We start from the raw sequence: 27943 nt of genomic DNA, 5'->3' as shown, positions 1-27943 counted from the left end.
ATGACAAAATGGGGAGCTGCAGGGTTCCCACAGCTCCCACGGGGGGCCCCAGCTCAGAGCTGCGGGGTTCCCCCACTGCCCATGGCTCAGAGGGACTGCCGCTGGGAGCTGAGGGGGCCACCCCCACCCGCCGGGAGCCTTGCCTGTGGCAGCTCCCAGAGACCCTGCTGCCCCCGGCAGTTTGGAGCTCCCAGGGGCCCCGCTGCCTGCAGTGGCCAGAAGCTGCAGGGTCCCCCAGATGTCTGAGGTGGCTCAGAGTTCGGGGGGTCCCTTGTACCCCACAGTTCCCCAGCGGCCATGAGCTGAAGTTACAGAGGTCTCTGGAAGTCACGGATTCTGTGACTTCCACGACCTCTGTGACAAAATCGTAGCCTTAACCATGACACAGCAGAACTAGGCCCACTCCAGGGCCTTTCAGTCCTGCCAGTCATGGAACTAGCGGTCTGGCTTCGGGCCTAGCCGGAGACATTTCAGATGAGAGAGGCTGAGGTAATTAAAGCCTCTTGATACCTATCTGACACAGGAAAATCACACTGTTCGCAGGAGGGCTGCAGAGCGCAGAGGAGAAGCGTTGCTGCAGCCAGACGCCATCCAGAAGGCAGGAAACAAGAGATTTCACTCAGAGGGGAGAGAAACTGGCTGAGCTCTATTTAGAAGAAATGAAATAAGGAGGAGACGTGTGTGTGTAGCATGGAGTGGAGAACAGAAACTGATTAAGAGCCTTGTTACAAGTTATAAAGTCTCAAACACCCACTACTATGAAAGCTTCCATTGATCCCAGAGCCCGATAGGTCTCAGAACTGGTCTCAATCACCTATCCCTCCATTTCTGTGGGTCAGGTAACCTGTGGGTACAAGCTGACCTCTTGGCCCTCTCCAGCAGCCAGGTGTAAGGAGGGCAGGAAGAGGTGAAGGTTTGCAGCAGTCCCCACAGGGATCAGAGCATAAGAGCTGCCAAGCATCCACACCACTGACTGGCGTGTCACATCAGACACGAACGCAAGCACCAAGAAGGTGAAGCAAAGTTTTTCAATGACCAGTACCGGCAGAGGCTGATCAAGCAAAGCCAGATCAGCATGGCCTCTGGGAAGTTATATTTATAGTCAATAGAATAAGGTTCCTTGTCTGCTGCACAGCTGGAGTTATGACCTTACAGGATGTGATAAAACAGATGCTCCTCTTTTGTCACAGAGAGAGAAAAACCTGTGCCCCCTAAACCGGAATACAATGGCGGGCTGCTGCCGCTCCTTTTGAACAATGGCCTGGTGGAAAAGCAGCCCTAGGACCTAATCCTGAAAGCTGCTGCAGGGTGAAGGGAATTCAGCACCTGGCAAGATCAAGCCCACAATCCATTCACTTCAGACCACGTCTAGTGCCCCTATCAATACGTACGCACATCGAGAATTATTTCAATAGGGCACAGAAAGAGCAAGCCATGCTTCCACCTTTATCTGGTGCTGGCCACTATCAGGGACAATGTACTGGACTAGGTGGATCCTGGGTCTGATCCAGCCCGGTGGTTCCTGTGTTTGAGGTTGCAACTAACTCGAATTCATTCTTTTTTTTTTCCCCAAAAAACAATCCTTTTTCCCCTGATTTTTAACATGGGTAGAGACTAAAGCAAAAAATCCTCAACAAAGATTCACCATTCAATCTGTGCTGAGTGGGAATGATGCGAGTCACATGGTATTGTTACTTCTCCCTGATTGGATGAGTGTGTCGGGAAAGCATCCCTATTCAGGAAAGCATTTAAGCTTATGTTTAACTTTAAGCACATGCTTAAGCCCCATTGCTTTCCTGAATAGGGAAGGATTTAAGCACTTGTTTAAAGCACGGCTGAGCTGAATTCAGCAGCAAACCTTATTCACAGGAGTTTTTATGCTGTATTCACCCAGCTCTCACGGCCTGGGTGCACTGGGGAAAATCTTTATAAAGTTTCCTGATGCAGTCCTTCCAACCTACTGCACCAGGTTAGCCCAGTGTGTAGGACAATGAACTCTGCTGATAGACAGATTACACTGATTCACTGCAAGTAACGCTAAGATAATAGGAACTACTGCAGCAATCTCCACTGCACATACATATGGACTGGATTAAACAACAGAACTACTGCCAGGCTGTACTGTCTAACAGAGATTACGGTTGATGAGATAAACTGTGAAAGTGCTCTGAGGGCTCCTGCCTGACCCGCAGGCTGATATACACCCTTAATATTCAGTCCACTCTACCTCTGTTATTCACAGGAACATGAAATTGAAAGCACAGACTCCATCTGGCACCAGGCAAGGGAATTACATGATTAGTATCTCCAGCAGTTGGCTATTAAGTATTCCTTTTATTTCCAAGGAATTAAAGAGAACTTGGATTTTTTCCAGTGGTGCTTAGCTCACAACATAAATTTACCAGCTCAGCTCCCTGCTGAAAGGCCGTCTCTGAAGTTGCCTGTCAACCTACAACGCCCCCTAGGGAGAATTCTGTCCTCGACAAGCTCTGGCATAAGCTGTCAGTCATCAGTTTTTATCAGAACAATTTACAAGAGCTTGGGGCCCATTAAATTTTCATGGAACAAGTGACACTGAGCAGAATCAAGGCAGTGGCTTTCATCAATGAAGCTTTGAAATTACCGCACGGAGAGTATGTGCAGCATCAGTGTGTTATGGCTAGGCTCACTCGGCACCTGTCCGCCTCACCTTGGAAGAGGAGACATGTTTGGGAAACGGTCTGAATTCTCCAAAGGTAACAATTGTTTTGCATTTAATCTAGTTTTATAACAACTAAAATGCCATATACATAGCACCTTCTACCTGGGGATCTCAAAGCACTTTGCAAATTCTCACACACACACACACACACTATATATATATCATTTATATTAAACACACACACACCCCAGCATGAGAAAGGCAAGAGAGTCTGACACGTATTCAGCATGGTGGCCTAACAGAAGGACTGGGTCCCAGGATTCTTTGGCTGCTAAATCTGGCTCACAGACTAACTGCAAGCCCCCGACCTTTGTACCTCAGTTTCCTCATCTGTAGAATTTTGACCTACCTCAAGGTTAAGTAGTGAGGATACATTAAAAAAATCCAGCCCACTAGGAATTCTGTGGGAGTCTGGCGTAAATAATGACAGCAGGATTTCTCCTCTGCTTGTGCTTAAAGGGAGCAGCTCAGACAGACCCAGGCAAACAATGGTGCTATTTCTCTTCAAGGAGGAGGTGAGTGTGCAGTCCCCTCCTACGTGAGCACAGCTCTGTGCGAGCAGATTCACTTGCTGCATGGTCAGTTCTAAACGTAGCTTTTGGTGATTATTTGTGCCACTCAATCTCACTCCCACGAACATTCCTGGGTAGCAAAACCCAGCAGGGGACACTGGCATGGCCAGAGCAAATTCAGCTGAGTAGCCCTGATAACGGTTTGTTGCATGATCCCCGTTCTCCCTTATGCTGGGAAAGTGAAGAAGGGAAATAGTGTCAGCGTCAAGGGAGGAAATAAGAAAGAGTAAGTCTGTGTCTGCCCAGCATCAGTGACTGGGACCAGAGCTCCTCTTGGGGGAGGGAGGGACACAGGCTGGTCTCATTATTCAAATCTGATGAGCCTGATCAGGCTCTGGGCTTCAAGCCTCCTGAAGCTGAAGGGAGTGTTGGTCCTGGACTTGTCCAGCCCCACTCAAAGCCAGATTTATTTGGTCTGCAGCAGCATTCAGTCTGCTAAGTGTGGTGTATTGAGGCTTGTGTTGGTTGCTATCACTTTAAGGGGAGGGGGAAGGGGTCCTGCTTGTCTGCTAGGGGGAAGCTCCGGAGGGTCAGTCTGGACAAAGCAGGCAGTTTGCTATAAGGCAGAGAGGCACAACTTACCCAACTTCATTCCAGGCTGGCTCTTTCCAGACTGACACTGATCGCACACTATCCTACACAACCGCTATAGCCTGCAGGCAGGACCAGGAACCCACTCCCCCCCTTCCACCCTCCCCCATCCCGCCCCCAGTAGACTTTTCATTGCTTTCTCTCACTTCCAGGGCTTCTGTTGACTTCACTTTCCGCTGCGTACTCCCAGTTCTCAGCAACCCTGCCAGCAAACTCGCTGCCACTTGGAGCCATTCTGACCTCAGACGGTTTGCGGCTAGGAGGTGGGTAGCTTCCCCGGCCAGAAACAGCAGCCGTTGGTTCACTGCCTGAAAGTACAGCAACAGCAGCAACGGGGAGGTTGGCTTTTCTCAATCACAGTTATAAATCCATCCCATTTCCATGTATCGCAAATCACCCCACATGGAACTCTGGGAACGTCGCCAGATCTGGGGATTTTTCATTGCCCATAACTATCGTGTTTATGAAGTTAACGTTGCTTTGTGGAAGGGCAACTTCCAGCTTTATCACCGCCACAAGCACATGTCACAGCAAGAGAGGGAGAGACGGGAAAGAGCAGAGAAGGAAACTGAGGGGGAGGGAGAAGAAATGTGCTAGCATTAGCCACCTAGAGTAGGACAATGGGAGTGAAGGATTCGGCCAGAGGGCAATATACAATGGCCTGCTTACAATAACCAGCTATCCCTTGCTAGATGATAGGGGTTTCTTAAAAATCACACAAATCTGATCAATCAAGCCACCAAAGCCAGCCAAGAAAACAGAAAAGGAGGACTTGTGTCTCCTTAGAGACTAACAAATTTATTAGAGCATAAGCTTTCGTGAACTACAGCTCACTTCATCGGTAGCTCACAAAGGCTTATGCTCTAATAAATTTGTTAGTCTCTAATGTGCCACAACTCCTCCTTTTCTTTTTGTGAATACAAACTAACACGGCTGCTCCTCTGAAACCAAGAAAACAGGCAGCTGTTAGCAACAGCCAGAGCGAAGGTGGCTGGCGGAGAGCACGCTTTTGCAGAGCAAAATGACACAGAACTCATTCTGTCTCACAGTAGGGTGAAAATTCAACGGCATGAAATGTCTGAGACCAGCTGGATTCATCCAATAGATCCAAGCAGATGGCTTCACTGTGTGTCTCCAATCGAACCATTTTGTTAGGCAGATCTGAAAAGAAACAACTTCTCAGCAGATTCTAGCTACGCTCGTTGCTACCTCAAGTGAAGCCTGTCATCACTAGCTAAGGGCCGCTGTCCTGCTCCTTAGCATGCAGTTAGATTTACTCTTTGTGCCAGCTGGGGGAAGCAGGAGCTCAATCAACCGAGTTGCTCCTGCTTATGCCAGCTGTGAATCTGGCATGTAAGCTGTTTGCACCAAACTACAATCACAGGCATAAATGCACAAAATACACTGTTTGACAGCAATGCATTGGGATGAAATACATGTAAGAACGCGTGACCAAGCCCAGGGCATGTTCTAAAGAGGGGTATGTACGAGTGGGTATTTTGCATCATTCGGGGTATCTTATGCCAGATGGGGACACTAACGAGTGCTACTGAGCAATGGCTTACCCTCAGCTCAGCTACTCGGGGGAGGCCTGTAGGAGTGGATGCTGGGGAGACAGAGTGGGAAATGCCTTTGGGAGGTCGGGCTCAACACGCAGGCGCCATAGGGCTAAGTTGAAACCCATACTGGAGACTTCCCTTTATGGTAACTTCTCGTGCCCACTAATGAAATTACAGCCTTACTGTGCCCTAGAAGGTGGTGTAATACTCTATCACCTTCCCTTTCAGAGACAACCACAATCACGGTCTTTGTTTTTATTTACATTCATCTGGCGCCGGTGGTTTGAATAGATAAATTACAGCCACGTTGGCTAGTGATTCTGATCTCCTCTTGTTGATAAATTGCAACCCCTGGCTGGAATGCAAAAAGTCTCAGCACTTACCTGGCTTGTGCTGAAGATGCCAGGTATAAATCTTTCTTATGACATAAATGGTATTTTTACCCTTGGATGAATTCTCAGGGTCTCCGCACACCAGGAGAGTGTGTATAGCAACAGGTCGGGGGCGGCTACGTAAGTGTAGAGAGAGTTAATGTGGGGAAAAAACGTGCCTCTCACACCAGGAGCCTTGTCTCTGCAGAACAGCAGGGATATATACAAAAGGCAGCCTTGGGAAAGTCATTGGCACACTAAGAGGGCGCTGATTACCAGGAGCGGCCTGGTTAAATAGTGATAAATGGTCACACGCAGTAGGGCTAATGGTTTAAAGGTTGTTTAAGACCCTGCCTACATTGCATGCAGAAATGCATAAGCAGCAGCCATATTTAAACAGGTTTCAGAGTAACAGCCGTGTTCGTCTGTATTCGCAAAAAGAAAAGGAGGACTTGTGGCACCTTAGAGACTAACCAATTTATTTGAGCATGAGCTTTCGTGAGCTACAGCTCACTTCATCGGATGCATACCGTGGAAACTGCAGAAGACTTTATATACACACAGAGATCATAAAACAATACCTCCTCCCACCCCACTCTCCTGCTGGTAATAGCTTATCTAAAGTGATCATCAAGTTGGGCCATTTCCAGCACAAATCCAGGTTTTCTCACCCTCCACCCCCCCACACACAAACTCACTCTCCTGCTGGTAATAGCCCATCCAAAGTGACAACTCTCTACACAATGTGCATGATAATCAAGGTGGGCCATTTCCTGCACAAATCCAGGTTCTCTCACCCCCTCACCCCCCTCCAAAAAACACACACACAAACTCACTATCCTGCTGGTAATAGCTCATCCAAAGTGACCACTCTCCCTACAATGTGCATGATAATCAAGGCAACCAAAAATCAGAGGCTGGGGGGACTTGAGCGGTGCATGAGTGCTGCGCTAGCCGTCTGAATAGAGGTGAGTTTTGCTCAGCATGGAGAAGAGTCTAACAGCCTGGTTTTCATTTGGGCCTCGAACCCACACCACCATCTGATGTCAGTGGGAGCAGCAGGTGCTCGTTACTTGTGATAATCAGGCCAGGAAAGATTCAGCCCTGGCATAAACAGGTGAGACTCCTAAGCAAGTGCACCTGCTTACATCCAGGCCCAAGCTTTCCCTGAGCCAAATCAACCCCCAAGAGTGAACAGCATGCGTCAGTGCTGGGAGCGGAGAGTGCATGTAAAGCTGTGATGTTGCTCAGGATGTTGCCTTGCCAGATTTCCTGAGTGAAAGCTGGGGGAGGGGGCAGCTGGTCTCTCTCTGCTTTCCATTCAGAGAAACTTAAATGCATTCAGCACCTGAATTCCCGTTCAGGCTTGGACTGAGGCACCGGAAGGCGTATTGCCAACGGGACAGGTCACAGCCGCCAGAGGGCGTTCTCTGCCCCATCAAGAGCCAGCAGATTCATTGTACAGAATCCCGATCCTCCCTGCATTAGTCACTGGTCTCAGCCAAGCTAGCAAATCTTTACCTGCTTCTGGCCTTTGTCTCGTCCCCTTCCTTCCCCTGTAGGCAGCAGGATTCTCTTCTTCTGAACTATAGCCACGTTCAGAATCATGGCTGGGGTCCCGGGATTTGACTAAACACAAACAAAAACAGACTTGAATTAAAACAGTCACAAAACCCAAAAACAAACTGCAATTCCCTGCAAATCAACAGGCTAATGTGTATATGCTCTGCTGCCCTCTACTGGATGGAAACAGAATTGCTCAAGTGTAGTCATAAGCCCTATATTGCTAATGGCAAATGGAGATTCTCCTTTAGCGCATGTAGCAGGACATGTAGCAGCATGTAGTGGTGTTGGAATCTGAGCTCTATTCTGCTATCACTGTGGAATTCTGAGTGGCCACTGTGTGCTCCAGAGGGATAGTTGTAAAGTCCTAGGTAGCCATAGCTTTGTCACAGTATTATGCACTTGGAAATTAAACATGGCTTCGCTAACTAATAATCAAAACTTCCAAGCTATTGAAGGCATCTGGGCATCTGCCCCAGCAAATTCTGGCTCTGGAATAAATTGAGGGAGGAAATCCTTTATTAAGGAAGCGGGGAAAGGCATCCATAGCTTAGAAACAAACCTGGTTTCCTGCCCATTCCCCTCTTCTCCTCAGGGCCACCTGAAAGGAAATGGAAAAGGTGAATGTTTGCAGCGACACAAGGCTGGGGCTTCTGCTTTTGTACTGCTGGCCAGACCTCAGTCTGCAAGAGCCATACTGATCAGTGACCCTCTGCTGCTCTGAAGACAAAGTAACCAGCAGGCTAATCATTACTCCGACAGCCTCAATCCCGAGGCACATGCCTGGCATTAAATGTGGGTGTCAGGTAATTCTATGGGATTTACACTGTGATTCAGATTTTAATCATGGGGCTACGATTCCAAATAAACAGGCCGGCCTGGTGATGCCAGCTCACAGCCAGGCAAGAGAACTGAGCTTGGGACCAAGCACCACCACTCGCTCTTCAGCAGCCATGCACAGGAGTACGGCGAGAATGCAGCACACGGTGACCCTGGCTCTCCCCCGTCCAGGTAAGAGGTCCTCAATCCAGGATCAATGACAGGTTTCATCCCACCTCTGCCCAGAAGCAAGGGGCTGCCTGATATAGGGCAGGGTTAAAAGTCAGGGTAAAAATCTTGGGCCTCCCTGCCAGGAAAGGTGTTAAGGAAATGACTATGACCAATTGAAAGGATAGATGTGAGTAACAATGCTGCCCCCTGAATAATACCACCTAGCACTTGTAGAGCACACTTCACTTTCAAAGTGCTATACATTCTTTTATGTATTAATACCTGCCCCACTGGAACAGTTAAACATTAGCATCCTCCTTCACCACAATGAGAAATTTAAGGCTAACTCACCACCCAGGTTTGGTGAGAAGCCAGGACTTTCAGTGCTAACTGCATGCGCCTCTACAGCTTAAGCTAAAAGAGTAGCTCTTCTAGCTGGAAGCTGTAGTAAACTCTTATCCTCTTTGTGGACCAGGCACTAGAAGGTGCCAATTTCCCACTCTGTGCTAGTGTAGGTTATATTGGCAATATAGGGAACTCCAAGGCAATAGAGAGAACCCACATCAGGAGCAGAAGTTGCCTTTCTAGGGTTGTGGTCTCAGTCTCTTTCACAGTGTGTAATCGACAGCTGTCTCTCTCTAAAGTTTCTCTTACATGAAGGGTTTTGGAGGAGGGGTTGCGTGACTCAAATTAAATAACCTGAAAATACAGTGAGGAGCATGTGAATCCACGTCAGGAAACACCACCTACAGATGTAGTTCGGCTCTTTCAATTACAACATTTCAACTGAGAAATGGACAGGAGGTGGGAGTGCCCCAAAATAACTAAATTCCTGTGAAATGGGTGGTGTTGGTATAAAAATACCCTGTTATGTAACAGGCTTCCCATAACTACATTACAGGGCTAGCTGGAACCCCGGATAAAAATAACCACAGCAGAAAGGACTTAATATTTGTAATTGATTAATGACAAGAAAACAATGGCGATTCTATTATGACTTGTGTTATGCAGGAGATCAGGCTCAGTGATCATAGGGGTCCTTTCCGGCTTCAAAAACCCATAAATCCGAGATGGGACCAATCCAATAACCTGAACTCCAAACATCCCCTGACTTTGGGAGCTTGAAATTTGGACCTGAATTTTGCAGTGGACCCACATCTAACCATAGCTTTGGATCGAATCCTAAGAAGTTCCCAACACAAACTCACATGCAGCACAAGCCAACTCCCACTGAAATAAACAGAAACATTCCTGTTGTACTTTGGTCTGCAGGGGCGGTACACGGCTCCCAAAAGTCACCTGGTAGCAGGTTTTCAAGCCAATATTTACACAATCTCATGAATAGCATTGTTTTGCTATGGTCCCCAGGTGACTTCAAGTCCTACCACAAATGACTGAGTCTTTGGGGGATGTCAGAAGAAGAGAGGGAAGATTAAACTAGCTAGCAAGAGCTCTGAATTCTTGCTCCAGGGAAGGGTAGGTTTCCGGAAGACGTTCTTCAGAATGGAAGAGTGGAAGCACATAAGAGGAACATGGGAAACAAGAGGCAAGCACCTCTGAGCCAGATGCCGCGGGCATCATTGCTCAGCAGGGTGGCACTGGTCACCTCCCTGGGTGAATGAGCCTTTTCCATCACATGGGAAGTGTTCTCTGAAGGTATCCCATCCCATCCCACCCACCCACACACCTGTTTATAAATTACAAAGAAAAAACTAAAGAGGAAATTAAATGTAATCGAAAGCTTTCATGCACTTACGGGCCCTGCTGTTGGATTACGGAGGGGTGGGAGGAGAAACCTGGCTGCTGCACGTCCCTGAGCATTAGCAGGCAGGAACATTCAGCAAACACACTAATGAGATAGCAGCCGGGTAGAGGTTTGAAAGCCAGTGCTCTTACCGTAAGAGTCCTGTTCGGCAGAGGCCCCGGCCTCAGCTTGCCCTGAGCAGCACAAACAAAGAGCAATCAATGAATGGAGCGAACCCTCGTACCAAGATGAAAAGAGGAGGAGATCCGCAATGAGCTGTAGTGCTGCCTTCCTAGCCAAAAGCTGGGGCAGCAATGCAGTCATTAGCTTGAACATATGTGAGTGTTCATCATCCTGGAACTGGGATGTATGGCTTATATTAAGGCAAAAGCAATTTCCACTCACAGGGAGTGAATATCCTACAGTACCTTCAGCATCGTGACTTTAAAGGGAGGAGGGGGGTAGGTAGAAGAAGCTGAGCCAACGGTTACAGAAAAGCTGGGACAAACAGGCAAGTTTGCAGGGCTTTCCGAATGTGACCAGGATCTGAACTGGGCATGGAAGACAATGAAGCCTTGTCTTAACCACTTGAGGAATAAACTTAAAGTAGGATGCCTCAACCTCAATCGTCAACGAACGGATAGTTATGTGATCCTGGAGCTCCAGGAAATTCCACCAAATGGAGGTCGCCTACTGGAAGAATTTTAGCAGTTCTTCTCCATGAGGTTTTACTGAGCAGGATTCGAACTCAGGATCGAGGCTCCCTTTCCTATTTCACTCCACGCTGGAATTTAGCAGAGGTCCTCCGGGCTGATTAGATGTGTGTGATTAAGTTAGCAGAAGCTTTTGAAGAAGGGGGTGGAGGGAATTGCTCTCCTTTCCCTCCAGAACAAAATCAAAATCCAAGGCTTACTCTAGAGAGTATCAATCAGGCTGCTGGTTTACTGTATGAACATGCCTTTCGTTCTAAAGGGCACTGCAGCCCATTGATCATTTTAATTGAACCCATAAGGGGCCAAAATTGTTTTGTTGGGGTTTCTTATTTTAATTACTGCAGTACCAAGGTTTCACATTAATCACTTTCCCTACAATCATCTCAGTGAATTTGTCTCCCTGCACAGAGCATGCTTTGGTACTTACCGCAGCCGTGTGTGTGGCTTAGGTTAGAGAACCTTTAAAAAGCTGCCCAGGGCCTTGGAGATCTTCCAGATAGAAGAGGCACAAGAGCTGGGTCTTGAGGGTTGGGAATGGAGCCACCCAGCTACCCGCGGGGGTGGGGGAAAAGGACAAACTACAGGCTGATCAGAAAACATACACTAGCAGTAACACAACTGGGCATTTTACTGTCAACACGTGTTCATGTAGGGATGGATCTTCCAAGCTTTCACTACCAGACACTGCACTATATTGCCATGAGCCACCCCACCACCCCCTGAGGCTGTGTTAGAGAGATTGGAGAGGAGATGGAAGGACAAAAATCCACCCCCTACCACGGCTCGGCGTGCGGGAGTGAAGTTTCAGGTCCTGAGCAGGTGGCTCCGAGGAGGCAGGTTCGCTGGGAGCTTGCGGCGGCTTGTTCTTGCTGACGGGCATTGGCCGAGGTAGCACTTGCTTCGGCAAGCCCTTGAAGAACCATGCCCCCGAACGCTTCCACACCTGGGAAAGAGGCAGAGCACAAGAGAGGTTCAGAGGGAGGTTCTCACTCTCCTGAAAATGGCAGTGCTTCGCCCACAAGAGCATCCCTTTATTAAACAAGGTGGGATGTGCCCCACATTTAAGGGTTAATCAGCTCTCAGCAGCTGCCCCATAGCTACATTCTGGCTGGGCAGATCAGCCTTCGAGAGCTCGTTTGATGCTTATCACCTTGTTTAGTGAAATGATGAGCATGGTACCCAAAGCGATGGTGGGTGGAGCCTCTTGATAGCCAGCCTTGAATTAACTCTCCAGCCTGCTTGAACGGATGATTCTAGCTTTTCGCACACAGCAGTGTTTTGACTCACTCTCCAACTCACAAGCATGCTGGGCACAATTCACTGTGGCCCTGCCTACTGTGCAATCACATACACCAATGCAAAGTGAGTGCAGAACCTTATCATCCCAGAATGACAGCACCTTACACCCACTTGGCACTGGGGCAAATGACTTCACCAGGTGCCATGCAACCATGAATTGGGCCCTGGTATTCCAGACACAGCAGAAGCATGGAGTACCAAGGCCCCAAACTTCACCTCTCTTTGAACAGACACCGTGTTACAGAACATATATATCCACAGCGCTTGAAAGCGACCTGTCAGAAAGGGAAAGTCTCCACGTAACCTATTCTCTCAATTTGTGAGCCACAGTACAAAAGCACAGGGCAAGCCAATATATGGGGCTGATGGCCATGAAACCCTCTCCAGAACAGACGATCGGTAGATGCAAAAGTGGTTCATTTTCTTAGAGGAAAACACATCTTGTTCAACCTGCTTTTCATTAAAAAAAGTTGCCCCATCTCTACTGAGAGGGTCCTGCTAACTCGGAGCTGTTCATCTGTCAATGGGAGTTTGTCCGTGGAGTGAGGGTAGAGAATGAGGGGGGAAAGAGAGAGAGAGATTTAAATGATTTAATGGCTTGGGAAAGAAGTTGGCCCTATATCTAATTAACACAGTTCCTTCTGGGATTCTTGGGACAAGCCTACACAGAATTAATATTGTACAAACATGAAGCCAGCCCCTTAAATAATGCTCCACGTGGCAGAATGCTTAATATCAAGAAATGCTAAGGACAACTATCGTTAAAGCTCCGACTTAAAACCGCTACTGATTCTGGAACCACTAACCGGCAGGAAATCCCAGACATGGGCAGTGAGGAAGTAAAACCAGCCAGGAGAATTGCACTAACCTCTCTCTGCTCACTGCAGATCTTGCACAACCAGATGGAATGAGGGCGGCTGTTGGTTGCCTCGACGCCACACTTCATGCAGACATTCTACCAACAAAACAAAATCACATGTTTATGGCACAATGGGACACTAAGTCGCTGCCACCGAGCATTGCCAGAAAGGCCTTGTGCAGAACAATCCCTGAATCCTGCTGTAGTTAAAGACTCACAGTTGTTCACCCTAAGAGGTGTGTTTAGGTCTGGTTTCAAAGGTACAAAAATAAATGATCAAGGAAATTCAAAAAGTTAAGACTGAGACTGCCAGCAATGCTCACCGTGCCGTGATGGGGCGTCCAAAACAGATAGATAGACAGATAGAGTGAGTCCAAAACAGAAGGACATTTTGCATAGCATATGTTCAGCTATGTCAAAGTGCAACTGAGGGACATCATTTCAGATTTAGTGATAATAATTACACTTGACATTTACTGTGGCACTTCACACATTCAAAATGGTTTAAAAATGATTTCTCACGAACCCTCACAAAGCCATGCGGAGGTGGGTTCATTTCACGGAGGCATAAAGTTTAAGGTTGAGATTTGCAAAGCTGACCCAACAGATTCAGACTAAAGCTGGGAAACATTTTTTGAACTAAATTTTTCTAAACTAAAGTCTTGATCAAAAAAAGACATTTTGTTCTGAAACCTACTTCAATTTTATTTTTAAAAAATTAAAAACCTGAAGGAAAAAAAAAACCTCAAAAACTAAATGAAAAGCCAAACACTTTGCTCTAACCAAAACAAATTTCTTTTCATTTTTTCAGCACTGCAAGTGAACAAAAAACAAAAAACTAAACAGTCATTCCACCAGAGCTCATTTAGATACACATCTTCCATTAAAACTAATGGGAGTTGTGTCTCTAAATCCCCTACTCGGCTTTCAAAAATCACAACCTATGTGATTTGCCCAAGGGAGTCAATGTCAGAGCTAGGGTAGAACCCAGCAGTCCCTGAATACACGAGCTGAAGGTTGCACCATCAGTATGATCTGCAGTTCTCAAGTTCAGCCTAGGTGAGGTCTCACCTTTTTGCAGTCCTCACACACCACACAAGCTGATCCCAGCTGTTCTCCACACAGGATGCAGCGATTGACCCCATCGCCGGCCACATTCTTGCGCATGTCCTCCAAACGGTTCATGAGACGCCTACACACACAGAATGTGACATGGTAGCACAAAGACAGTCACGGTGCAAGAGACAGGAGAGTGGTGCTGGTGAGCCCTCCTCTGCTGGACACCACAGATACTTATTTTAGCCCTTTAGTTCATTATTTCTCAACTAACAATCCGAGGACCAGCGCCGGTCCAAGAGATCGCCCTGACCAGTTTAGGAAGGCAGCAGTCCTGGTACCAAAAAGTTGAGAAACACTGCTAGTTAACAGATATATTTCCATTGGTAATGCCCTAGCAACCACTAACATGACAAAGACTCTTCTTTTAGACAGGGCAAAGATATGCATGATCTTCCCTCTTTGATCAGGTTTTCCCTCAGTAGCAATGCCTCCCTCAGACTAACCCAACAAGGAGTCAGTTAGGAGGGAAAAGCAGAAGACTAGAAGGAAAGAAGCAGCATAAGGAGTTTGGGAGGAGAAGAAAGAAGAATGGGTATTGTCAAAGGTTAGGTTTCAGAGTAACAGCCGTGTTAGTCTGTATTTGCAAAAAGAAAAGGAGGACTTGTGGCACCTTAGAGACTAACCAGGAGAGTGAGTTTGTGGGGGGGGGGGGCGGAGGGTATGAAAACCTGGATTTGTGCTGGAAATGGCCCAACTTGATGATCACTTTAGATAAGCTATTACCAGCAGGAGAGTGGGGTGGGAGGAGATATTGTTTTATGGTCTCTGTGCATATAATGTCTTCTGCAGTTTCCACGGTATGCATCCGATGAAGTGAGCTGTAGCTCACGAAAGCTCATGCTCAAATAAATTGGTTAGTCTCTAAGGTGCCACAAGTCCTCCTTTTCTTTTTGTCAAAGGTTAATGTCTCAAGTTCGCCCCCTTGGAGTAAGAGCAGACACCTCACTTACCTCCCATGTCATTCTCTGGGCAACCACAATCCTGTGGTCTTGTGGGAGTGCACAGCCCTCTGGCTGTACCTTTCAGAGAGTCCTCCCCGTTTCAGGGGATATAAAGCTGTCCAAAAAAAAGGAAAATATTTCCCTGACCCCCTTTCTTGTGCCAGGGAGAGGGAAGCTGTGATGCAACTGCTCTGCAGTACGCTCTCTGTGTAGCCGCTCTAAGCCACCAGGATAAAGTTCTCTCAGTGACTTAATTAATCCACCCACAACGAGCGGCAGCAGCTATGTCAGCAGGACAACCTCTTCCGCTGACATATGCGCCAGTGTGGACGGCGCTAAGTCGGCATAAGTTATGTTGCTCAGGGGGGTGGTTCATTCACACCCCTGAGCAACATAACTTATGTCGACTTAACATGTAGTGTAGCCATAGCCACAGAGTCAGACCCTTACAAGTGCTACGCATGAGCACCTACAGCCCATTCAAAACCAGGATCAGGTTACAGGGAAATGAAACATTGGCCATCCCTTCACTCTTTCCCAAGAATCCCAGGATCTTTAACTTTCACCATCCTGGACAGCCATCAAGGACCTGAGCCAAAGCCCCTTGTAGTCAATGGGAAGACACCCACGCACTTCCACAGGCTCTGGATTAGACCCCAAAGCTGGTCAAAAGGGACCTCAAGGTAACAGTCACCCCATGTCAGCACTGCATAATAGACGAAGTCCTAGATGACCCAGTAACCATCCAACCCAGAGACAAGTGTTGCATCATAACTAGGCTGGGCAGAACTCAATTTTAATTCTTTTTATAATTTTGATGGATAATATTGAGGTTTATTTTTAAGCATTTTTCCCTATTTTTATTGACTCGTTTTCACAGGAGCACAAAATTATGAGTTTTAAGCTTTTTCTACTTTTGTCTATTTAAATGTTCAGAGTTGTGGGAAATTATGGGAGTCAGACAATAAATATTTAATGACAGTAGATATTGATATTCATAAAGTTAAAACTTTAACTGTTAAAATAAGTTGTGAACATCACACGTCAAGATATACAAAGTAACTATCATTAAAATCAAACTCGCATAAATTCTCAAGCAGCATTTCTTACTTTCTTAATCTGTACATTTCAATCATTATTGATGGAAATATTTTTAATCAGAGTGTGTGTGTGTGTGTGTGTGTACGATGAATAAAAATCTAACCCTTCCAAGTCTAGTCATAACCGTACTGACTCATATAGTCTAAGTGAAAATAAAAAGATCCTGTAGGTTGAATGAAGTAAAATATAATTAGGAAATGTAAAAGTAATTAACCTGAAGAAAATGTATCACTTTCCACTATCATTTTGCCTGAAAATATTGAGACATCTACAGCTGTTAGTGTCCAATCTAATACATTCTGGGAATCTCTTAAGCAGCTAATTTAAAACAAAACAAAGTACAGTGGTGAGGCGTATGGGTACGGAAGACATTGTGCGGGAGGAAGCACAGTCTAACTGAGCAAAGGGCACCAAGTCAAGAGGTTGTGAGTTCTTATCCTGGCACTCCGATCCTATTGACCTGCTGTGCGATCCTGGACAACCATTTATCTCCCTCAGTTTCCCCAGCCATAAGAAAGTGAGGATAATACTCCTGTCCCTATCCGTCAGTGAGGCCATGAAGATTAACCTTTGTCAAGCACTATGAATATGTAAAGTTCTAGATAATACCGTTCCTCAAACTGGCAACACTATTTCCTCAAATACCTGTGCCCGCTAGTTATGGTCACAGCCTGCTTGGGAACTTAGCCAAAAGCCATCAGGACTTTTTTGCTAGAGCTGTTCAGGAACAAAATTTCCATTCTGTGGGAAATTCCAACATTTCATGGGGGGTGAGAAATCACTCCAATTTGAAACAAAAAGCCAAAATTCTTCAATTTCCCATTAAACTAGAATTCTGAAAAACGTGGATTCAGGGCCTTCAAAATATTTTGTTTGAATACTGTTTTGATTCATTTTGTTTCAGCTTTAATATCATATTTAAAATATTATACACCATATATATATATTCGTGAATTAAATATAAACGTTGAAACTAAACGACTTGAAAGAACACTATCAAAATTAAGCATTTTGACTTTTTCCTATCGAAAGAGTTAATCAGAATCAATATGTCCAATGTTTCAATTCCAAACAAAACTGCATTTTTCTATGGAAAACTTCTGTCTAAAATTTTCTGAGCAGCTCTAGTGTCAGTCTGTGAAAAGGACGCAGGATAAAGGCCCTAGTTTATTTTCAGGGATGACATGTAGTGTATTAATGCCGTCTTTACATTTCTAAGAAAAAAATGTAAATATTTTACTTTGCAGCAATTGTTAATCTTTTGAGTAAAATGCAAAAAGCCCACCAGAGACTGCAACTGTGCAAACCCATCTGCATCCTGTGCAGGTGAAGAGACATAGCTAGCAACTTCTGAAAAACCAACCGTTTGCAAGCTCTGGAAAGACGCAAGAGCACAAAAGGTTTGAGTGGGAAACTGTACAACTGGTTAACTTACAAACCAACTAGCTAAAAATAGCAGAATCTAAAATGCATTATTTATTCCGTTCAAAGGGGGGAGAGAGAGAGAGAGAAAAATCCTTACTTGAGAGAATTTCAGGGGGAAAAAAAATCAAGCCTGCAGGGGGCTTTATGCACTCCCATTGCAGCATGACCCAAATCTGACAAAGCAGCTAAAACACCATCCATTAAAAAAAAAAAAGACATTGTCCCCCATGTCTTATGACAGTTTCAGGTTTATGACAGTTACACTGACCACGCTTTCGGATCATTTACAAACTATATGATCCCTAATTTACATGTGGCAAACCCTGAAGAGACCTTACTGAGATCCGTGGATTTCATCCTTAAACTGCAATCTGTTCACAGAGTGGAACCCAAGAATACCTGCCAGACATTTTCTATGGACTGCAGAAAAGAGAGAATATGTAAGAACTCGACAAAGGAATATGCCTTGACAGTGCAGCAAGAGATAGAATATACATTGTAGGCACCAAAACCAAGCCATTTTATTTCAGTTCGTACTGTGCCGGATCCAAAGCTGGTTGAAGTCAGTGGGAATCTTTCCACTGACTTCTCTAGCTTTGATTCAGGCCCATAATGCTGAAGTCTTGTTCTATGGGTGTTTATTAAAGGGACACTATCAGGTCAAGTTTGACCCCCAAATTCAGGTGGTATAAAAAAAAACGGGTAAAATCCTGGCCCTGTTGAAATGAATGGCAAAATTCCCATTCACTTCAGGATTTCACCCTAGATTTTTACTATACTTGAGGCTAATAGAAAAGTTTCCAGTTTTAAGGTGGAGGGGAAAATGGACATTTTAAAAATATAAACCCCCCTAATATAGAGCACATTTCTGCAATACATACAGTAGGAGTGCAGCAGCTAGAGCAGGCATTGAAAGCGAATGCCTAGAAAATGCCTATCGGCAAAACTGAAAGAGCCCAGTCTATTTGCATTGTCAAAAAGGAAACCACCAACATACGGGTGAAAACTCAAGTCAAGGAGTTTAATTCTTTCAGTTTGCATAATCTAAAACATTGTCAATAATGCAAGGAAGGCACTTCTTCTTTAAGTAATTCTGATTTTTAACCTGACAAGATACTTTCTTAAAGGAATAACATGGGTTAAAGATTAACAGTCTCTGGTCTGAGTTAGGTGGGTTGATGACTTTCTCCTGTACTTTTAATGGTTAAACTATTTTCTAGCATCATTCTCTCTCATGCCTTCATTCCTAAAGCCTGCTGCTATCTATCCCTTACTTTGAGCTCAGTTCACTGGAGATTATTTATCCACAATTCTTTCTAGATGTAAACTCAGCTGCCAGACTTGGTGATGCAGGGGAATCACTCCTGACCATACATCCATAGGTTTAACATTCCATGGGGAATACATTTAGTTGCAAACGCTAAGGGTCCCATTGATTTTAATGGGCCCTGGATTAGGCCCTTAATATTTAGATCAGAATGAAGATTATTCCAGTGTTTCTAAAAAGAGAAAGTTGGCTGTTCTCAAAACACTCCTTAATTAAATTAACCACTGCAATTTCTACCCTATAGTCTGGGAAGCTTTTCTGTCAACTCTCTGCACAGGGGCACATTATGGAAGTGTGACAAGTGGGTGAAACCAACAAATCTAGGAATATCATTGCCTAGCGTGTATGGTGCTAGTGTTATATTGTTGATTATGGCAAGTACTGTATATCTTTGTTTAGAAGCCCCAGCAGCAGATACATTTCATTATTTAATCCAGTGGTTTATCTAGGGACAAAATCTATTACTTTCCCCACAGATTGCATGCTACTGCTGCTCACCCAGGAATGCCTTCTAAAAGTCACACCTTACATTTTTATGTAATTGTATGTAGAGGTTTGGTTTTGTGCAAAATTTCTGGCAAAATGGCTATTTTCATAGGCAAAAAAAATCTGCAAGTACAATTTTTCAGTTTTGTCAATGCCAAGCCAGCAATGCTTGAAAATGGGCCCATTTCCATTGAGCAAATCTGCATGTCCAAACAAACCTTGTTCATGGAAAGTTGAAACAAATTGCAAAAACAAAACAAAAACATCCTTTAACCTCAAGCAATTCTGAATTGGGCTCCAAATGTTTTGCAAAACCATCACTTATCATGGGGCACCATCTTCACAAAGACATAGAGCCTATTAATAGTGCAAAAAATATATAACAATGTGTGTACTTGCACAGGGATTATGTGACTCCTTTAAACACAGATATTGACCTTATTACAGTATTGATGCTATAATCATAAATGCTGCTCTTTTCTTAGAATGTAATGCTGCAGCCAGGAGTTTGTACCCCAAAGCGGTAAAGATTTTGTTTTCACAATTACACACACATGCGCCCCTGCCTTCCAAGCGAGGATGTTAAATTGAGGCCCGAGGCCCATCTCTGAGGAGCAGCCCGGCTAGGAGTTAAAGCTCCCTGGCAATCATCAGAAGGGATAAACCAAGTTCTAATGTTCAAAACTGCGCAATTGTGGACTGTGGCTGAGTGCACAAGACTGATGGTTTTGCCATACAGCAATTGTGCTATTAGCATCTAACTCCTAGTTTCTTTAAGTTCCTGGGCATACTTTAAGACAGAAAAGTGCTCTAGAAAATCAGATTCCATTCAGTCCCCCTTTTATTGGGGGAAAACAATTCACAGAGCCACAGGATAGTTCCGAATACAAGTATCTGAATTTCCAGAACACTCAGAAAATTCACATCTGTATCTGCTCCACAGTGACTCAAGGACCCTCAGGCAATGGCACACCCTATGCAGCTCTTTGATCCTCCTCTCTTTAAACTTCCTCAGTCCCATAGCTTTGCCTTCCCTCTGTGGGAGGTCGATTCTTCACTGTCATTGCACCTGCTCTCCCTGAAACAGCCTGCCCTCCTCCTCACTCTGCTTTCCCTCCTTAAATTGCAGTTCAGACCCCTCCTCTTCCATGCTGCCGACAGCTAGGGAGCTGTCACAAGTTCCCCATACCATCACTTACCAGTCCTTCACACTTCTCCTGATCTACTGCTTCCTCCTACTTACACACCTTCCGATTTTAACTGCTCTACTTTGTAAGAAAGGCACGCTATAATTAAATTGCAATAGATTGTACTTGACACTGGAACAAAAAGATTTGGTTCTCATCAAACTATGTCCTCCTCCATTATGAGGTCTGGTTACTTTAAGGCTATCTACATACAAGATTTGCTCCAGTTTCACTAATGCACTAATTTAATTCAATGGGTATGTCTGCGTGTGGACACTTGTACAGCGGTATAAATCTGGCTTTCATTGGTTTAGTTTGCCCCAGTTAAACAACTTGGGTTATTAACACTCACACTGGGCTCTGGTATGCAAATTGGTTCTTATCTGTATATTTAGTGCTAATTGAATCCTGAGAGGAAGGATGATCCAATGATTAGCGTCCCTGTTCTGCCACAGACTTCCTGCGTGACCATGGCCAAGTCATCTAGCCTCTCTGTGCCTCCGTTCTTCATCTCTAAAATGGGGGTGAGCAGTGCCCCACCTCACAGGAGTGTTGTGAGGAGACGCTCCGATACCATGGTAACAGGTCCATACAAGTACCACAGATAAACCAGAATGAAAGCCCTGGCTGGGATGATTTAACTGGGAATTGGTCCTGCTTTGAGCAGGGGGTTGGACTAGATGACCTTCTGGGGTCCCTTCCAACCCTGATATTCTATGATTCTATGAAATGTTAACAGAAAGGTGGGGTTAGCCTGCTGTCTGCTGAAGATGGATCAGTGCAGAGCCAGCCCCGACCAGAAGAGTGAAGGAAGGTGCATTACACAGGCCACCTAAATTATCCTCCACTAAGCTGTGGACAGACTCCATTTTGGAAACCAGATACTGATCATGAAGGACAGCAAGATAGAGACCGAGGATAATCAACTCATACATACAGCATGAGGGCAAGCTGAATGTAAATTATTGATTCAAGTTTAATTACTGGTATCAAAAGGTCCAGGTACTCCTGACTGGAACAAACTCGGATTTCTTCCAATGTAACCTAATACATAATACATCTTTGTAGTAAGATGGATTCAATGTAGACTGGCTGTTTTCACTGCTGCTAACAGCTAGAGAGATTTATATTGTAACAAACCATCTTCCTTTCTCAACACTTTTCAGCTGGTCTTAGGTCAATTTTAGGTCAATCTCATTCAGCTAATACAATTCTTGCAAACAGAAATGTTTTGCAATTGAAGTCTATGTAACCGTATCAGTCTTACTCAACCGATGGCATTCTGCTGCTCCGTCATGGCTACGAATCAGCATCGAGACTTCCTCATGGCTTTTCCTCCCCTCTCCTGTAGATGTCATTTGTTTATCTTTCTAATTTTTGCTGCATGTATAAATTAACCATCCATTTAATCACTTTCTACTACGTGTCTCTAACACAGTGGCTGGATTTTAATTACCATTATGCACATTTCCGAAGTGCCCATCACTGTGGTATCAAATGGGCTAATTTTAAAAAGCAGCGTGTACATTTTATGACTATTCAAATCTGCAGTTGAACAGGCCAAGATAAGAGTAATCAAATCACAGGCTAATCAAATCACAGTATGAGAAGTACGGGGAGCAATATTTTCCTTATGGTGGGAGGAGCAGTATCCATCCTCTAACAAATCAGGTATTGGTCACTGATGGAAGCAAGATATGGGCCACATGGACTGGTATAATATTTCCTTTGCTCCTAACATTAGCCCCAGGCAAAGTAAGCTTATTCTTTGTCCGCCTCTATAAATCTACACTGTGCTGTTAGGAAGACAAAACCAGACTCCTTCACCAGTTAAGGATCCTTGACAAGCACCACCCCAGAGACAGCGATGGCCCTTGTGGAGCCTCCGAGAGTTCATCCATGTATGTCGTCACGTCTAGACCAGGGTCTAAGCCCCCACAGGTGGCACAGTACCATCCTACATGGCCATGAAGACGACCTTGCAAGAGACTTGGAGAGTCCACAACAGAGGCGACATGGTCTGTCTTCGGAGGAGGGAGTATAGGGCAGCATTATTCCTGCACCACCAGTTGGCCAGTCCAGGGAACTGTTCTGAAGAGGCTACAGAAGAGGCTTAGGTGCCTAACATGAGGCACCTGTATCTATTTAGGCACCTAATTCAGCAGCTTGATTCATAGGGTCCTGAGCACCTGCACCTTCCACTGGACTACCATTAGTAGTAACATCACCATAGTGCCCAGGAGCCCTAGTCATAGGCCAGGTGCTGCACAAACACAGGGCAAAAAAAAGACAGTCCCTGCCCCAAAGAGTTTACAGTCTAAGCGTAAGACAAGAAAGAACAGATGAACATGGACAGACAGGGGAGTACAAGGAAACAATGAGACGATACTGGCCAGCACACCGGCAGCCATACCATTGACTCAACCCTACCGTCTCACTGCCCTGGTTAAGAACAAAGATGCGAGAGGAGCAGTCACTACCCTACACCGCAGTGATGAATACGAAATAAATGTCTCGATAGACCAGAAGCATTTCAGCAGGAGCCTTGTATTCAGCTTGACATCCACTGCAGAAGCTGCAATTGTGCGCACGCACCCTCAGCATATACTGTGCCTTTAACAGCAGTACACGAGAGCAGCGCCACGCCAGCAACCCTGCAGCACGATGGCGTGGGCATTTTCTCTTGCTTTTGTATTCCGGACAAGCTGCCATCAACAAGGGGGATACAGAAAGAACCTTTATTAAGTGCAAAACAAGAACTGGCACCAGCGTATGCATGCAAAAGTTCTCTCTAGTTAAATATTTATGGTAGCTCCACAAAAATGAATCACAAAGACAAGCCTAATGGGTTTGAAACAGCACCAAGCAGCACGTTCAATGCAGCATGCAGTACAAACGGGGAAAAAAACCTGAATCACAAAGGATAAATGGTTTTATGCCTCGCCTCACAACTGCACGGAGTTGAACACTGAAATTCTGTGATCAGCTTTAAAAAAAAAAAAAAAAAAACACTCCTGCCACAACAGATTTGACTGGAATGAGCTTGTAGAGGGATCTTGCAAAGATTTATAAGAAAAGGGGAAAAGTTAATGCAATACACAAAAAAAGATCACCCAGCTGACTCCAGAATTAAGCCACTACTATTTCTACTGGGACCTCATGTGTATTAAAGGTTTGAATATTAAAACTAAAGTTAACATGAAGGCCCAAAAAAAAAAAAATCGAACATGTGATCTAATGTTTTTTTAAAAAAATTAAAATTAGGATCAAAAGTTTAGGAGCAATTTTCTTTATATATGCACATACATCTAATGGCAAAATGTGGTTCGACCATTGTCTCAGCTTGAGACACTGAATGATCATGAACTTGGTGCATTCAGTGTTTAAGTATGTCGAATATCAGCGTGACGCAATGATGCCTTTGTTAGGCTTTCAGCATTTTTATATGCCTGCAGCTACTGTTTTATGCGCAGGGACGTTCATTTCTATACACCCAAGAGTCACACTCCTGCACAGCAGGTAAAAATCTCACACATTTCATCCAGCAACCTTTGATCCAAATCTGCCAGGCTCCTAGCTAGGTACACACATGCTGAAACCAAACTGAGGTTGGCCATGAACAGAGAAAGGGGGAAAAACACACACACACACACACACACACACACACACACACACAGAGAGAGAGAAAGGAAAACAAAATAGCTGATCCATTCCCTGCAGAACTTGTGAAGGCTGAACATCAGCAACATGAAGAGTTAAGGTGAAAAGTCAAGCCCAGCTTATGAAGAGAGCAGTTTCCTTCAAAAGACAGCAATATGCTGTGCCAGATTGCACAAAACCTGCCTGTTTGTAGAGGACATTGGTACATTCTGGCTGAAATCTGCTAGCCATTTCCAACAGGCAACGTCAATACCTACAAATCTGTACTGTAAACAAAGGCAGAGATCACAAATGTTAAAGAGAGGAATTCAATATGCTCTTCTAAGGTGAGGGGTTGGAATCGCAAGGAGCTCGGAGATCAGGAGACTAAAACAAAATACAGAACTTTTGCAATTGGAAAATTTCCTGCAAAAAAAAACCACACACACACACGAGAGACAGACAGAGGGTTTTTGGCTTGGAGATTTAGCTCTATTCCTGCGTGATTTCAAGAAGTGAACTTTCCCAAGTGGAATATCCACCATCATTCTCTAGCTGGGTATTTTACCATACATTTGAAGGTATGGTTGTGAAGTTTGCCTCTGATCCATTTGCTTCTGATCTCCCCGCCTCCACCTGCCCATGCATTCCACAGAAAGTTGGGGAGGAAGGGGAGAAACAAGCCATACTAGAGAACGTTTGGCTTTGAATCAAGCCTCTTTGAATCAAGCATGTTGCTGCTCTCCGAACTGCTGCTGCTCTCTCGCCAGCTCTGAACTAGCTTGCGAATGAACAAAAATTTCAGGGCTTCTTATACAACCAGGCCATTTATCCTCAAATTACACGTCAGCAGCAGGAAAAAAAAAAAAACTAACCACCCTCACGAGGACTTCTGCACCAGCATCTCTGCGCTTTTCAGAAAAGCCAGTCTGACAGATGGCTTCCCCTGCATTGCTTCAGCAGGTCTTCAACTGGTTTTGAATCTTCCATTGGAGAAAGTTTGGATTTCAAATGCTTAACTTCACCAAATTCAGCATCTCAGGATCCCTTCCCCTCCCACACCCCAAGCTTCTTTCCATCCATATTTAGGGCAGATCTCTGATTATATCTTTATAGCTTACTTTGAATTCACTTTAACAGTCAGGTGAACAGGACTAGATCTCAGCTGAGTCAGAAGCAGCCAAGTTACAGTATCCGTGGGTTCAATTTTCAAACACTTGTTTGCTTTCAACATCCATGTGTTGTTTTTCCATTTTCAGGAGGTGGAACTGCTCTGCCTTTTTATGAATCAACAGCCCCTGAGGGCAACTTACTTGTAGTAAACAACTAGAGGGGTTTTTAACATTCTCAAACAAACTCAGATGCCGAAAGGAAATGGGGGATCTTCTTACACTGCTCTGCTAGGTAGGTAGGGCTAGAAGGTATACAGTATCCAGCTCTCTGTGCATCCTCAAATGGAAGATGGTCTTGAAGTTCAGGAAGAGGATGGGGCATTAGAAGAGATGTTTTATTGCCAGCTCTCCCACAGGTGCTGTCCTCTTTCAAATGCCACACCACGCCCTCTGGGAATTTCCCAGCAGGCGTCCTGATTGGCCTTCCTGCTCCAAAACCACCGCTCTCTAGCACAAGAGAAGAACTGCCCCAGTATGGGGCTTACGACACAGTCAATCACTTCTCCTTCCAACCAGCAGAGAGCAGTGGTATACAGAGGCACGGTAGCTACTTAACTTGCGAGGTGCTGGCTGCAGCTCTACAGTTCTATTGAGTTGGCAATATACTTCTTCAAAGTGTTACGTACATAAAAAAGGCCGGTGGTACCACATGTAGCATGGCTGGCAATGTCAAAGCCAGCCATATTCAAACCAGAATAAGGTGCAGGTTTAAGAGTGAGGGTGATTAACCACAGGAACTAACTACCAAGGAAAGTGGTGGATTCTCCATCTCTTGGTCTTCACATGGAGACTGGAGGCCTTTCTGGCAGAGATGTTTCAGCCAAATGCAAGTTACTGGGCTCAACACAGGAGTAACTGGAGGAAAGTCAGTGTTACACAGGTCCGTCTAGATAATCTAATGCCACCTTCTGGCCATAAAAAAAGCCCTATGAATTCTATCCATTTTTCAGCAGAACACAACACTGTGTCCATTTCCTACAGTAGTCCACAGAGCAACAATATGAAGTGGCTTATTAAACTGCTAGCCTCATTTAAATAAACGAATGCAGCTACAATGGGGGGTGTACCATGATTAACAAAGGAGCGTGGATTGGGATCACAGCAGCACGGGGATACGACGAGGCGAGAACGTTGGGGTCTGGTACGGTTTCCATCGTGGCGCTGAAAAAGGCGGAGGACACAAGAGGCTGCAGCTGGAGCTAAGGCAGAGCTTAGCCAGTGTGGGGACGAGACTTTCCCTGGCTGAACAGGTCACTGCAGGCCAATGGTGCCAGCTGGAAGAGACCCCCAGAAGGCAGTTTCCGTCTCTCCCCTAGTAGAAACACTGCTGTACAGTAGCTGCTGGCTAGAAAACGAGTCAAGCGAATGCTTTGTGTCTCTCTCCTGACCCTCTGACTGGGCCAGGGAGCAAATGCAAGTATGACAATCTCTGGGGCATAATACGGCCTACGCACCTCCCTCCCCCCAGCAATTATCAAAACGTCATGAAAGGACACCCCTACGACTGAGTCGGTCACAAGATACACAGACCTCTCTGTGGGATCTGGGGCAAGGAGCAGGATGCAGAGACCCCATGGCACAGGGGTCCGCCCTGTGTATGCTGCAGAGCATTCCACCACATCGTCAGGCAGGAGTGTTATTAGGGAGGCGGGTGAGGGGGGCAGGCATGGCAGGAAACCTTCAGCTGCTGCAGACTTGCTCGGGTGCAGGTCTGCAGCCCAGGGAGGGAAGGGTGGATGGTAAGTTGCTGTACTGCTTCAGAATTCCCCTGCACCAAGTCCATTTACTTGTGCTTGACCAAGGGGAGAGGGTTTAGGCCCATTGATAAAACTCAGCGTGCCAAATTCTGCTCTCTCACTGATGCGGAGCTAAACCCAGAGTCACTCCAGTGGTGGCAATTGAGCGACTGGACTGCCATGGGTAACACAGAGCAGCATCTGGCCCAGCAAGGAAGGCCTGGTGGCTGTCTCCATGGAGGTGCTGGATGTTAGATTGTTACACAGACACAGTTGTATCCCATGCTTACTCGGGGTGGCTCTCTGTCCTCCCCAAGTGGCCAGACAACTTAGAGGTTTGAGTCCACTGCTGGCTTTGAGCTAACAGAGGTGGGTCTTTTAGCTCATGCAGTAGAGGCTCATGCTTTCAGACCCAGAGGTGCATGGTCTTCTCCCCACTGCCAGCCACCCATGCTGGGCATCATCTTACATTGGTACCCCCTGAAAAAGCCTAGACCGCATTTTAAATGACCTATCGGGGCTAGAAGTTGTAGAAATGGGCCCACACTATAATATTCAGCTCCAAATCCAGGTTTCAAATACCCCCCAGTTCCAGGGTATCTAGATCTGAGGATTTGACTTACCCTATTTGAGGGGCTGGGGAGGGATAACCAAAATGTAGACACCATCTACATCTAAAATGGGGACACCATCACAGGGCCTAATAACATCAGCCACACTATCAGAGGCTCGTTCACCTGCACATCCACCAATGTGATATATGCCATCATGTGCCAGCAATGTCCCTCTGCCATGTACATTGGTCAAACTGGACAGTCTCTACGTAAAAGAATAAATGGACACAAATC

At 45.5% G+C, this 27943-nt stretch overlaps 1 protein-coding gene across 15 annotated transcripts in view; it reads right to left on the bottom strand.

Annotated features, from left to right (window-relative positions):
- Nucleotides 1–27943, bottom strand: part of RPH3A (rabphilin 3A) — a 109620-nt gene that overhangs the window by 30529 nt on the left and 51148 nt on the right. For 13 of the 15 annotated variants that reach the window (XM_073312415.1, XM_073312418.1, XM_073312421.1 and 10 more), the window contains 7 exons: nt 14034–14154; nt 12972–13058; nt 11582–11747; nt 10244–10285; nt 7920–7958; nt 7316–7423; nt 4011–4172 (listed from right to left, as the gene is read on the bottom strand). In XM_073312415.1, coding sequence (XP_073168516.1) covers nt 4011–4172; nt 7316–7423; nt 7920–7958; nt 10244–10285; nt 11582–11747; nt 12972–13058; nt 14034–14154 — 725 coding nt within the window. The remainder of the gene's footprint in view (nt 1–4010; nt 4173–7315; nt 7424–7919; nt 7959–10243; nt 10286–11581; nt 11748–12971; nt 13059–14033; nt 14155–27943) is intronic. The other 2 variants (XM_073312412.1, XM_073312413.1) reach the window with 1 other exon arrangement.

Source organism: Lepidochelys kempii, chromosome 15 (genome assembly GCF_965140265.1).
Source record: "Lepidochelys kempii isolate rLepKem1 chromosome 15, rLepKem1.hap2, whole genome shotgun sequence".
NCBI classification, from domain to species: domain Eukaryota; kingdom Metazoa; phylum Chordata; order Testudines; family Cheloniidae; genus Lepidochelys; species Lepidochelys kempii.
This window is presented reverse-complemented; position numbering and strand designations above follow the sequence as displayed.